General features: G+C 44.2%; 1 protein-coding gene across 1 annotated transcript; it reads left to right on the top strand.

Moving 5' to 3' along the window:
- Positions 1–3548: 3548 nt before the first annotated feature.
- MRPL15 (mitochondrial ribosomal protein L15) lies at positions 3549–13217 on the top strand. The gene is made up of 5 exons (XM_066625498.1): positions 3549–3754; positions 6311–6468; positions 7876–8041; positions 9217–9340; positions 12745–13217. The coding sequence occupies exons 1-5, from the start codon at positions 3632–3634 to the stop codon at positions 13080–13082; spliced, it is 909 nt and encodes a 302-aa protein (XP_066481595.1). The 5' UTR covers positions 3549–3631; the 3' UTR covers positions 13083–13217.
- The last annotated feature ends 828 nt before the right edge of the window (positions 13218–14045 follow it).

Genomic DNA, 14045 nt, shown 5'->3' with positions numbered 1-14045 from the left:
CCCGAAGCCGCCGTTGGAGTGCGGGGGGCTGAGGAGGCGCCCCGCCTCTCGCCGCCTCACGCGCAGTGCGCAGCCGGACCTGGCCAGCCCCTCCCCCGCCTTCTCATTGACTGCTCAGTCCAGCGCCGCCTCGCCCGTCCACGCCGCCATTGTGGGGCTCCGCGGCCTCAGAGGCGCGCCTGCTGGGTCCGCAGGCCGTACTTCAGGGCTCCCCTTGACGCCTCCCCTCCCCTCCCCTCCCGGGCTCAGGCCGCCGTCCCAGCCCCGTTGACTGCGGTGGGACTGAATTCTGAGCAGGCATGCCTAGGATCGGGCCCTGAAGCTGTGTCCTGCCCACACTTTCCTGGGAGGAAGCCCCACTGACTCCAATGGGACTTGCTTCTGAGTAGACCTGCAGAGGCGGGGGGGGGGGCCCTCAGGCTGCAGTCCTGTCCACACTTTGCTGGGAGGAAGCCCGGTTGACTATACTGGGACTGACTTCTGAGTAGACCTGCATAGGATTGAAGTTAGGCTGCAATCCTATACACACTTACTTGGGAGTAAACCTATTGACTCTAATGGGACTTACTTCTGAGTAGACATGCATAGGCTTGGGCTCTCACAGCCCAATCCTATCCACACTTTCCTGGGAGGGGGCCCCATTGAACTCAGTGCTGCTCACTACTATGTAAACCTGCCTAGGATTGGGTTGGGCCCTCAGATTATTGTGGGGAGCCAATGCTCGCAATCCCATACACATTTCCCTGGAGTAAGCCCCAAGGAACACAATGGGATCTACTTCTAAGTAGACATGCAGAGGATGGGGCTGTTTGAAGCTCAGGTCTTGTATGTGTAAAAACAAGCGGATTTTTTTTTGGGGGGGGGAGTTGAAATACAAATGTGGTATATTTATTATCTCATGTTGTAGGTCGTTGTTAAGGAAGTTCACCAAACACTTGGAATGTAGCATACTGCAAATGGAGAGAGGATTACAACCACCCTGTGATATGATCTCTGCATTTCAGATGGGCTTGATAGTTAAGGGTTGATGACACCTGTCCAACAGACAGAGGTGTAGCTAGGTCATTTGACACCCGGGGCCCATAAATTTTTGTCACCCCATATGACTTAATTAATTATTTTATTGCTTAATTAATTCACTTTTTACACCATCCTTCCTCTAAGCAGCTCAGGGTGGTGTACATGGTTCCGCACCTTATTTTGTCCTCACAACAACCCTGTGAGGTAGGTGAGACAGAGATAGTAATAGTCATGACATGAAATGAATAATAATAATGGGCAGAAAAATAAATGCAGTGAATATTTCCCCACAAGCAATGGATGAAATTCTGCATCAAATGTTATATAACATGATGGTATTATTCCTTAAAGCCACAATTTCCAGAATTTTGGTCACTAGGGTGCCCCCCCCCATGTCTCATTGGCCTGTTTTGAGTTAAGGCAGTGGTTCTCAAACTTTTAACACTGGGACCCACTTTTTAGAATGACAATCTGTCCGGGACCCACCAGAAGTGATGTCATGGCTGGAAGTGACATCATCAAGCAAAATAAAATAATTATCAATAATTAAATTAAAGAAAAACAGATAAATAAGAGGAAGCCAGCCCACCAAGTGAATTTTCTCTGTAGCCTGCCTGCAATAACACCCCCCCCCCCAATAAATAAATCAGTGAGATTTTCAACCCTCCCCAGTGCCCACCTTACCCGCTCAAGCCTCTGGTTTATTCTTTGGGGGGGGGGGGTGCTGCCTTCTGGAGCATTTGTTGAGCTCCACTTTCATCAGACTGGGACCATGCAGGCAGCCTTGCATTCCGATTTGCCTGACTTGACCAGCAGCCAAGGCACTTTTGCTTACTTGCAAGTAAACAAAACCCTGTGGCTTACTTTCGCTTTCCACAAGGCTCAATACATTTGTTTGTCTGGAGGGAGGGACTTCCTTTTTGGGTGTTTTTTGGGGGCTGCTTTCATTAGATAGGAACCATTCTGGTGTCATTGGATTCCGCTCAGCCTGCCCTTTCCAACGAACTATGGCAAGTTCGGTTTCATTTTTCATAGGGTTCCATGCATTTTTTTGTTTCCGGTTTTTTGGCCATAACTTTTGATGGAAAGGTGATATTTCAATCCGGTTTTTTGCACTGCATTCTGCTGGAAAGCCCACATCCAACGGTATATGGCACAATAGGGTTCCTCCTAACCTTTGTGATGTTAGCTATGTTGGGCATTTGTGGTGTTACACCCCCCAAGGGTGGTACTGGGGTGGACTGCCCCATCCCTGCTAGGCCAACAGCGGTGAAGAGCATCACCCATTGATCTTTATTGGCAAATGTGGCTACAATCCTATCCACACTTTCCAGGGAGTAAGTCCCACTGACTGTAATGGAACTTCGTTCTGAGCAGACACGCATAGGATTGGACTCTAAGGTTACAAGACTCCTTCGCAATAGTCTCCGCAAACAGAAAGGGGAGTTACTACAAACATTTTACTGTAAGTTTCAGATGGCTGTGGGTCTACCAGAAATAATCCAAAGGCCCTGTAGAAATCAAGCACTACAGCAAAGGAGATCCCGCACACTAAAGACCTCAGCTTGCAGCAAAGAGAAAGGCTGCCATCCAATCCACACTTACTTGGGAGCAAGCCCTATTGACTATAATGGAACTTACTTCTGGGTCATCATGCATAGACTGGGCTCAAAGCTACTTACATTTGCACCTACCTGTGTCTGCAATCCTATGCACGCTTTCCTGGAAGTAAGCCCAAGTGAACACAATGGGACCTCTAAGCAGACATGCATAGGATTGTGCTGCAAAGCCAGTGCTTCAGCTGAATCTTGTGTGCACTTACATGCACTCAGACACATTGCGCCTTTACCACCCCTGCAGCTGCAACCCTAGGCACACTTTCCTGGAAGTCCCATTGAACACAGAGGCACTCAGAGTCCAAGCCTATATGACTACTCAGAGGTAAGTCCCATTAAAGTCAGTGGGGCTAACTCCCAGGTAAGTGTGGATAGGACTGTAGCCTTTGAGAGTGGCAGTCTCTCATAGCAGTCCTAGGCATGTCTACTCAGAAGGAGTGGATAGGACTGCAACCTCAGAGCCCAAGCCTAGGCATGTCTACTCAGAACTAGGTCCCATTAGAGTCAGTGGGGCTTCCTCCCAGGAAAGTGTGGCCAGGACTGCAGCCTCAGAGCCCAGGTCTACTCAGAAGTAAGTTCCATTAGAGTCAGTGGGGCTTCCTCCCAGGAAAGTGTGGCTAGGATGGCAGCCTCAGAGCCCCGTCCTATGCACGTCTACTCAGAAGTAAGTCCCATTATAGTCAGTGAGGCTCACTCCCAGGAAAGTGTGGCTGGAATTGCAGCCTTTCTCCAAGACCTTATGCACTGAAGAGCGCAGTCGCATTACTGGGCAGTCTCCCTGGGCCTGCAGCTTTCCCTCTCCGCAGGGAGCACACCCAGAATCCCAGCCTCCCCATGCGGGAACTGGAGGTTTCAATTACACCCGGAAGTGGAAGGGACACCCTCTCTCTCTCTCTCTCTCTCGCTGGTCTTTCTGCGCCTGCGCGCTGCCTCCAGTCCCCTGTGCTGCTGCGCTGGTCCCTCTTGTCCTTGGTTCCAGGCGAGGAGGGGAGGCGATGGGGGTCGTGCCCGGCCCCGGCTCTGGCGAGGGCGGGAGGAGAAAGGCCCTAGAGCTGCTACGCACCTTGCCCAGGGTCAGCCTCGCAAACCTGCGGCCCAACGATGGCGCCCGGAAGACGGTGAGTGGAGGGCAGGAAAGCCTTGAGCCGGTGCTCTTCTGCCGGGGAAGGGGCACCATCACTCCCTGCAGCCTCGAGGGAGAGCATCGACCAGGATGGTGCAGTGCTTTGGGAGCTGGGCTTAGCCCTGCCAGACCCAGGTTCAAATCCTGCCCAGCCATGAAGCCCCCTGGAGACCTTGGGCCTGTCATTCTCTCTCTTTCTCAGCCTCTCCTACCTCGCAGGGTCGTTGTGAGGACCAAAGGAGGGGGGAACTGTGTACCCTGAGCTCCTTGAAGGGAGGGCAGCACAAAAATGCCATAGAGAAATAACAGAAACTCCACATGTGGAGTTTTCCAACTTGAAGATGCCATTTGGTTTAAATACTCTTGAATTTCTGCTCTTCTGTGAAGGCACCCAGGAAAAGGGTTTCAATCATGTTCTTTAAGGGTGTCAAGTGGCCTGGTGTGATTCCCTTCTCCAAGCCAGGATGCTGTAGGCCAGGGGTGTCAAACCCCAGCGGTATCTGTTTTATACAGAGGGCCAAATAGCATTCATGATGCCTGCTGAGGGCCAGAAGTGATGTCATGAGGCAAGAAGTGATGTCATTAAACCGTTCAAGATCAAAAATATGCACCACTTTTTCTCACTTAGGAACTCATTAGCTGCAAATGACAGAAGAGAAAATAGACAAATCTTGAAGATCTTTCAAGATACAGGAGAGCCCAATTTTCAAGTGGGCTGCCCTTTCAGCAGTAACACCTCAGCACTGCTCAGCAGCTGAGAGCCTGAGGGCCAGATAAAAAGTTTCCATGGACCTCATCCAGCCCCCCCCCTTATGTTTGTCACCCCTGCCCATCTCATTTCCATTTAACAGTATTGTCCTAGCCTCCCTGTTTCCCATTCTCTTAAAAATAAAAAACATCATCTTATATTCTTCTTCTGCCTGAATACTCCTATATGCAACTTTTTCACATGACTAACAGCACAATATATATATGCAATACATACTTAAACACACACACATGTATATATACATGTGCACACATGCACGCACATATACATATAGACACACATACATATGTATATATTACATACGTACATATATAAACAGCACAATATAGGTGCCTACTCAGAAGTAAGTTAAGTAGGCATTTCCTCAGGAAAGTGTGTATACTATTACAGCCTAAGACAACTAGTTCTATTACTGAGATATATATGTGGGGGCATTTTTTTTTTTACTGCATGACATGTGAGGTTGGGCTATAACAAATATTTTTAAAATAGTTTTGGAAGTCTGAACAATTTAAAAACATGTTGTAGTTATATATAACTTTTTTCTCTTTGAATGCTGTATAACAGTGGTTCTCACTCCTTCAGCACCAATATCCACTTTTTAGAACAGGACCCACCAGAAGTGAGGTCATGACCAGAAGTGACATCATCAGGCAGGGAAATTTTAAACAATCCTAGGCTGCAATCCTACCCACACTTTCCCAGGAATAAGTCCCATTGTAGTAATCTGTTAATCTCAGTACAGATCTGAGACATTTCCCTCAGTGCAGTCATATACCATGGTAGCATCAAGTCTAATATATTAAAAATAAAATATTGAAATGAATGGGGACCCGCCTGAAATTGGATTGTGACCCACCTAGTGGGTCCTGACTCACAGTTTGAGAAACACTGCTGTATAAACTATAGAATTGAAAGGAGCAGCCTGACACCCAAGGGGAAAAAAAGAGAATGTTTAATAAATGAAATAAAACCAGAATATAACAGAAATATAAAGAACACATGGCATGGAAGTAATGTTTCATGTTTTGCCTGCAAAGTTCATGTCATGTCAAAATGAACTACTAAGTCTTTAAAGCAACTTCAAGGGAGTTGGGAGCACTGTTAAGTGTGTGCAGGGAAGGGGCTATGGCAGCAATGCAATTCCCAGGATCCTGCTGCTGCTGGAGATGGGAGGAGATTTTTCACATGCCAGCAGTCAGTACTGGAGTCCTGGGGGGCCAGGGAGACCACTGTAGAGTTCCCTGCACCTCCACAAGGCACTGGTTTTTCATCACAAAATCAGAAGTGCCGCCTTTTTTTCTTTTTTCTTTTTCTTTTTTTACATGTTTGGTAGTACAGGGAGCCCTACAGAGGGTTCCCTGCACCCCCAGAACTCTGGTGCTGGCTGTTGGTCAGTGAACATAAGAAAAGTGAAAAACCCTCCACCCATCCTTGGCAGTGGCACAATCCTGGGGATTGCCTTGCTATCTTTGGCTCCTCCCTGCCCCTTAAAGGGGCAGGGAAAGTGCTCCCCTGGCTGGTGGGCCACAGCCCTCCAGTTGGGAACCACTACTGTAAAGTATCGTTTTGCTGCAAGAACTGGAGTTTTTTTCTTGTTAGCAATGTGACTTCTGGATTGGTTGATGTTTTTGGTGGTGTTTATGATAAGGATCTAGCATGAAAAGTTAGTTTAGCTATTGGTATTTTTTAGATTAGAAACCGAAGTTTGTGACAGAATTTAGCCTTTCATGAGTGGATTGCATATACTTTACATATCTGATTTAATATTATGTCTCTTAGGAAAGGAGACGTGGACGTGGGATGCATGGAGGTGGAAAAAGTGGACGAGGTCATAAAGGACAAAGGCAAAGAGGCACTCGCCCTCGATTAGGCTTTGAAGGAGGCCAAACTCCATTTTATCTGGTTATTCCAAAATACAGCTACAATGAAGGGCACAGGTAAGTTTGCTTTCTTGATTTTCTTGTATGCAATTCTTGGGTTTCTTGATTTTCTTGATTGTAACCTATAAGATTATCTATAGGTAATATGATTACCTGTGGATAAACTTATACACATTTAAGTACTGAATCTTTTCTTTTTTTCTTTTGGTCTTTGGGTCACATTGCTAGTTTCAGACTGACTGGCTGGGTACATGTAAGTGTAATGCAGAGGTATGGACATTCATTTGCAAACATACGCATATACCCTTGTTCCTGCACATGCAGACATGGGCACAGTTTAGAATTGACCCAAATAAAGGGAAAAATACATCTGTGCTTAGAATAATGTTTTCTACATTTTAGTTTTTATGTGCTGTAAATTATTTTGAAGTATAGCTATATTTTACATGATATATATGCAAAAGTTTCAGGAAAATGGAAGGGAGATATTGTGTAAAATGCATACAAACAAAAAATTAAGATCTAGAGAGGAGAAAAAAAAGATAGGGGGACTTTCTTGTATTCATGACACTGAAGTTTGGGAAGAACATGTGGGCTAACAGAATGCTTCTTTGATTCAAATACTGTGTGATCAGATTGATCCACTATTTCTGAAGTCTATATCAGCCTTATGCTGTTTAGTGGGAAGTAGGCAAGTAACTGGAAACTATGTTTTCTCTTGTAGCTAGCAGGACTTTGAAATTAGGGTGGGAAACAATTTTGGGTGGGGTTGGAATCAGAGGTTTTGTGTACCAGCCTCACAGTCCTGCTAGGTATAATAATTGGCATTCTTGCAAGCTGGGAAGGGGCGTGGTGTTGGCTTTTTTTTTTTACCCAAAGTCCTGTGGGAACTGAAGCTCTCTTGTCATCAGCCCAAGCAAAGTAGCACAACACTGACCTGGGAAAAACTCCCCTGGTACGCATTCAACACCACATGCATGTGTGCATGTCTATGTCAGGCAGCTGTGAAGTTGAAACTTGTTTTGTGTATTCAGTTCTTAAATGGACAGGCAGTAAATTCATATATTAATTCTATGCCTCAACTAATTTCACATTTTGGGTTCCTTGGTCTTTGGGTTTGTAATTTATTGATGACTAGGCTAATTGCTTGGAACAGTTACAGAAGCGTAGAAAACACTGATGGTGTTTTTAGCTGTGAACTCTTAAATTGTGGTGTTTTGTTTGTTTGGGAACAGGTTGTTTTGCTAAATCTGTTTACTTAGAAGTTCAATCATTCAGTGGGACTTGCTTTTCTGATAAGAATTCCTTGGTCTGCAATCTTAGTTCGTAGTCCAGCAGAAGTGTAGATCCCATTGATTTTTAGTGGGATTTGTGCAGGTGAAATTGATATTCTCCATTGATTCTAAATTAAATTTTTTTTTTCCTGAAAATCGAATTCTCTTTTCTTTTCCATTATTTCTCCAGCCTCAGACGTCAGTATCCTCCCCTCAGTCTCAAAAGGCTACAATACCTGATTGACTTGGGTCGAATTGATCCCACACAACCAATAGATCTAACCCAGCTCACAAATGCCAGAGGAGTAACAATACAACCACTTAAAAGAGATTATGGTGTTCAACTGGTGGAGGAGGTACGTTTGAAATGCATGATATTCTGAGTTATTGGGTTTTGAAAGGCTTTAGTTCCTATGCACTTGAAGCGTTACCATTTGAAAAATGAAAATTATTTTTAAGCAGAAATTAAACAATGTTTTCACTAGAGCAGGGCTGTCCAAACCCTGGCCCATGGACTGGATCCGGCAAGCGGACCTTACCATTCCACCGGGTTGCCGCATTAGTCCTCCTAGATTAGGGTACAGGGATATTCTGGGCAGTCGCGGACTACCCAGATGTTCTGTCGCGCAATCTTCTGGGAGGCCAGAAGACTTTTTTATTCACAAGTTTCTGAACAGCATCACATGGATTCCAAAGATAAATGCAGGAGAAAGTATATTAACTTTTTGAAGAAAGAAATTCACAGTGCAGGATCGACAGATGAATGCACCTAATTCCATGTGCCAAGTGGAACTTTGGACTTGCATTTCTCAAGCAGCAGTGTTGCATGCTGTGTAGCAAACTGCTTTTGAAACTAGGGAATTTCAAAGTCAGACTGCTGTATGTTAAAAGAATCTACTGTGAAAAAAGTCCTGTTCCTAGTCTTGCAACTACTTTTATGAAAGCAAATGTTATAGCTGTTATTTTTGATGTGGTTAAAAGCCCTTTCTCTTTAAAACCCCCTTCTCTTCCAAAACACTGATTCCCCTCCCCCACTGAATACAGCGCACATGTTTTTGGTGTGGTTGCATGTGGGAGGGGGGAGAAGATAGGATTGGGCTGTTGATATCTCTCAGATTAAGGAAGCAGTTTTTCTTCTTCTGAATGTCTCTGAAGCTCAGCTTAATTTCTGAGGAGACCCCAATGAGAGAGGGCAGGGTTAGTTGCAACTACTGATCTTCAACAAAAAGTATTTCAGGCTTTTTATGTAAGCTAGCTAGGCTCCACCTGCGGCTTAGTGCTATAAATGGATTTTATAACCAGAAGCTTCTCTACCTCTGTTGTGCCTAAAGCAACAGGACTGTTTTGTTTTATTTAGAACAATGTAGTATCTTTTGCTCTTTGATGAATGGTAATGGATATTGTTTGTATGATACACACTCAAATATCTGAGACCTGCAATAGACTCAAGATTCATACTGCACATACTAGCTGAACAATCTGGATCTCCATTGATCTTTGTGATCTAACCACTGCTTGTGTGACCTTGCAGGGTGCTGATACCTTTGCAGCAAAAGTCAATATTGAAGTGCAGTTGGCATCTGAGCTAGCCATTGCTGCTGTTGAAAAGAATGGCGGGGTCATTACTACAGCTTTCTTTGATCCAAGGAGTTTAGGTAAGAATTTTGGATAAGAATTGCTCTCTCTGTGTCCAGAGATGTACTATTTAAAAAATAATATTTCCTTTTTGAACATTTATTTGCATCCCAACACTTACCTGATTTCTGTAAAGGGTGGAAGACTTGCACCCAGTACCCCATGCATCTGCCTATGAATCACGTGTGTTAGAAATTCCTTTGCACGCACACACATCCAGTGCTGTGAGGTTACCACTTTTCTAACAAGTAGAAGTACAGCAAGAAGACGTATAGCTACAAACAATTTCATTCTTCCCACCTCGTTTCATTATCAAGGCTCTGAATAAATCAAAGTTGTTACCACGTATACAGTGCCATTGGAGCTTCTGGTGTTAGTCTTTCACCTTAGCTTTTTGCTTGATTCAGCTTGCTGTACTGCAAATAAAAGATCATTTGAGACCCACTTGAATTCCAGGGGAGCCTGTGTCTTGGAACTTTATAGCATAAACGCCCTACTCCTCTTTTAGAATGACAAAACTCATTGTGGGAAGAATTTGTACAGCAGAAAGCTTTTTCCTACTGACAAATGGGAGTGGTATTATGCTCCTCTATGGAGAACTCGTGCAAGGAAAGCGCCCTACAGGTAGACCACAGCTGCGATACAAGGACATCTGCAAGAGGGATCTGAAGGCCTTAGGAGTGGACCTCAACAAGTGGGAAACCCTGGCCTCTGAGCGGCCCACTTGGAGGCAGGCTGTGCAGCATGGCCTTTCCCAGTTTGAAGAGACACTTGGCCAACAGTCTGAGGCTAAGAGGCAAAGAAGGAAGGCCCATAGCCAGGGAGACAGACCAGGGACAGACTGCACTTGCTCCCGGTGTGGAAGGGATTGTCACTCCCGAATTGGCCTTTTCAGCCACACTAGACGCTGTTCCAGAACCACCTTTCAGAGCACGATACCATAGTCTTTCGAGAGTGAAGGTTGCCAACAACTATGCAGGAAAATTCCCTGGATTATAGTTGTTTGGCCATATCAGCCTTTGGTAATGTGGTGATGCTGCTGTGATTTTTGTATGAAAATATGTTCTGATATATATATTTAACATTTTCAACTGTTTGTATTTATAAATGATGATAATAGTGGACCCTCCTTATCCACTGGATCAGCATTTGTGGAGGGCCTCAGAGGAGCTCCTGGATTTGAACTGGAAGTGGCTTCCGGTCACATCCAGGAGGTGTTCTGAAGCACAAAGAGGCCATGCATGACCTCCAGAAGGCCAGATGTGGCTTCTGGTAAGTTATTTCAGTGCTACTCCAGCCCCCCCCCCCGAGATTTAATTATCCACAGATTTCAGTATCTGCATGTGGTCCTAGAACAGATCCCCTGTAGATACCAAGGGCTCGCAGTACCTTAATTATGGTTAAGAAATATATCTTTCAGTGCTCCTTAAATAATTTTCTATTCAAAGAGAAAGTGTTTATAAAGTACAACTGAAATTGATTGGCAATCAGAAAACAGCTTTCCAAGGAAGTGAGCTTTTTATCTTTAGAATTCTGTAGATTTGTGCTTTATGGGATGGCAGTTTATGTATATGGTTATACCCCTAGGGTACAGCTCACTTTCTAGCATTTTCAGATTCAATTTTTTTATTAGTCACAGGCCCAATTCATATGTTCTGATAGCATGGGTTTTAAATGGTGACCACAACTGTGTGGGTCCTACACTGGGTGGATCACCACTTGTGTGACGTGGTGACTGCATGGGTTAGGAATGCGTGTGAAGTAAGGGTTTCACGTGTGTGATCAAATTCAGCTCTGCCTTCCTGGGAGTCATCTCACTTCATATGATTGGTTAAGGTCATGGACAATAACCATATTGCCTAGCTTATGACCCACAAAAGTGACTTTTAACTGAGGAGGAAAAAATGTATCATAAACTCATGACTTTGTTTTTTATCTCTGTATTAATTTAAAAGAGCAAAAATCCTTCTAAGACGTGGAGCAATACATGACTTTCATTAGTAGCCTACTAGAATTCCAATAGTATGGACCTGATAGATTTCTCTAAGAAATTCAACAATATAGGTGCTATTACCAAAAACACATGGTGGAAGAAAGTCTGTCCTGATGCAATGGAACTGAATGGTCAAAACCAGCACCTTGAAATTACTCTGGAAATAGACTGGTAGTTACTGAAGGTCATACTGGATCAATGTCGTGTGAGCTCCACATTGAGCTCCAGCCAAAACTGTAGTTGCATTTTAAACCAGTTGAACTTTCCAAAATGGACAGCATAAATTGCTTCACATTACAGTAATCAAGTTACTAGTGACCAGAAAGGGCCACTTATTCTCCAGAAAGGGTGCTGCTAAAGCTGAAAAATATGTACCTCCAGCCTCAGTCATCACCTGTCAGTCCAGAAGCAATGTTGAGGCTAGCAGCCATCTCAGGCTGTAAATCCGCTTGAGGGAGAATGTGACCCCATCTAGAGCAGGCATATTCAGTTCAACTGGCCCACTTGCCCTCAGGAATTCTTGACTTGTTTGGATCAAGCTTCAGTCTATTTTTCCTTATCCAGTCCATTACTGACTTTAGGCAGTTTGGCCAGTTTTAAAGGCACTGAATAATTTCATGTCCTTTATGCTTGACTTCATGTCCTCTAATTGCTGTTTATGATGTCAATAAAGGAAGCAAATCTGTCATAGTGTAAAAAAAAATAAACAATCTGTAAACATAATGGCACCAAAATTAAACAGCTTCATTATTTTAGGTTTAGTTTGAATGTCTGTCTTTTAGATTTCCCTATGGCAGATAGAATGCTAAAAAGAGAAACTAATGGAAAGGACAATCTTTGTTAGTTCACATTGCCCACATCGTTTGAAGAAGGACTGGCCCATGCAGGAAGGCAAATGAACCAGCTTCATCAAACATCAGCCTTGGAGTGGTGGTAAACTGTTGGGGACTGCCCTCACCTGTTCATTACATCCACCAGCCTGCCACACAGCCAGTCACTTCATTCTACTGCTACTCTGAGCCTCCTCTTGCTCAATCAAATGCAAAGAGAGACAGCAGTGGCCTCATATTGAATTGGGAGCTGCTGTAGTCCTGTTCTGAATGGTCCTTTCCAGGAGAGTTATTGAAACAAGATCACAGTCCTCTCCCTTTTGCTGCCTCCACTGCCACCACCTCAATCACTGCTCAGTGATTCTGGAAGAATCAAGAAGCAAGACTCTTCCACTCCTAGCATTCTCCCACACCTGCCTGTTTTGAAGAGCCACCTTGGTGGTGGAGGAGCAAGGATGTGGTGGCAGTGGAGGAAATTGGGGAGGTTGGGGCACTAGCATTCACATATGCTTTTAAAAGGAAGGAGCAGAAAATCTGAGTGCTATATCAAACCAGGGCAGCTAATTCTGTCTCTTCTGTTTATTCCTTTTTCTACACATAGGCATTCTTTGCAAGCCAGTGCCTTTTTTCCTTCGAGGCCAGCCTATTCCAAAGCGACTACTTCCTCCTGAAGATCTTGTCCGTTACTATACAGACCCTACAAACCGTGGGTACCTAGCAGATCCATCAAAGATCTCAGAAGCCAGGCTGGAACTTTCCAAGAAATATGGCTATGTCTTACCAGACATTACAAAAGATGAACTCTTCCAAATGCTGAGCATGCGCAAGGATCCGAGACAGATTTTCTTTGGCCTTGCTCCAGGCTGGGTAGTAAATATGTCTGAAAAGAAAATTCTGAAACCAACAGATGAGAAATTGCTAAAATATTACAGCTCATGAGTGTTTAAGCTGGAGACAGTGGTTGAGATCTATAGAATTTTCAGTTCAGTAAATAGGACTGGTGTGTGTAACCCCCCCGCCCCCAGAAAGTTACAATAAAAATGAAATGTCAATTGTATAATGGTACATTTTAAATTCCTGTTTTGTAGTGTCCTTTATTCTTATGCAAACCGTGACAGACAATATAACTACCACAGACACTCGTCTATGTCGATCCCACAGATAAGTCGAGGGCAGGTTTCGAGCCAAAAATCATTGAATTTTCTATGATCCTTGGATAAGTCGGGGGAGGGGGTTTAAACTTAGGGGGGTGTCTGGCTATAGTTTTGTCTGATTTTACCCCAGGCCAGATCCTGAAAAATAACCTACCAGTAATTTTTACCTAAGAACTGTACAGTCTCTAATTTATTAAAAACATAGTAAAAGATCATAAGATACATTTTTATTCTTTTTAGATTCTGGTCTTCACCACCTTTTTGTAAGCACTATCAGAGTAAGTACACTGTAAACAACATACCAGTAAAACAGTGGTTCCCAACAGGGTCACTCAACAGGACCTTTAGGGGTACTTGAAAAAGAATGGCATAGTGCAGGTCATGCTCCAGAATGGCTTGCAGGGCCAACAAGGAAGAAAGTGTTGGAGGAAATTAAAAATAGTTAATTTTAATAGTTAATAGTTAATAGTTCCCCCTCTTTGGGGGGAAGCAGAGTAGCTTAAGCAGCAGACCCCCATTTTGGGTATCACCCCAGAGAACCTCCCTCACCCGGCTGACTGCTAATCAATAAGAGGTAATGGCTTGTTAAAGTTGCAAAAAAAGTTATTTACTTACAGTTCCATTGAGTGTATATTTACAGCATCTGATTAGGATCAGAGGTTCAGCTACTAGAGATAGCAAGGCCCTGGAGCTGCCTCGCCCTGCATGCCTTGTGCTAAGATGGCCTGGGCATCAGAGCCCTGGTGTG

This window comes from Tiliqua scincoides, chromosome 4 (assembly GCF_035046505.1).
Source record: "Tiliqua scincoides isolate rTilSci1 chromosome 4, rTilSci1.hap2, whole genome shotgun sequence".
In the NCBI taxonomy this organism is placed as follows: domain Eukaryota; kingdom Metazoa; phylum Chordata; class Lepidosauria; order Squamata; family Scincidae; genus Tiliqua; species Tiliqua scincoides.
Note: the sequence above shows the minus strand (reverse complement) of the source record. Positions and strands in the feature narration are given on the sequence as shown.

Bases quoted from the DNA above. Each gene is read 5' to 3' on its own strand.
- MRPL15 (XM_066625498.1), top strand. From the start codon at position 3,632: ATGGGGGTCGTGCCCGGCCCCGGCTCTGGCGAGGGCGGGAGGAGAAAG. The intron at 3,755-6,310 runs GTGAGTGGAGGG...TATGTCTCTTAG, and splicing joins ACGATGGCGCCCGGAAGACG to GAAAGGAGACGTGGACGTGG. The intron at 8,042-9,216 runs GTACGTTTGAAA...GTGACCTTGCAG, and splicing joins GTGTTCAACTGGTGGAGGAG to GGTGCTGATACCTTTGCAGC.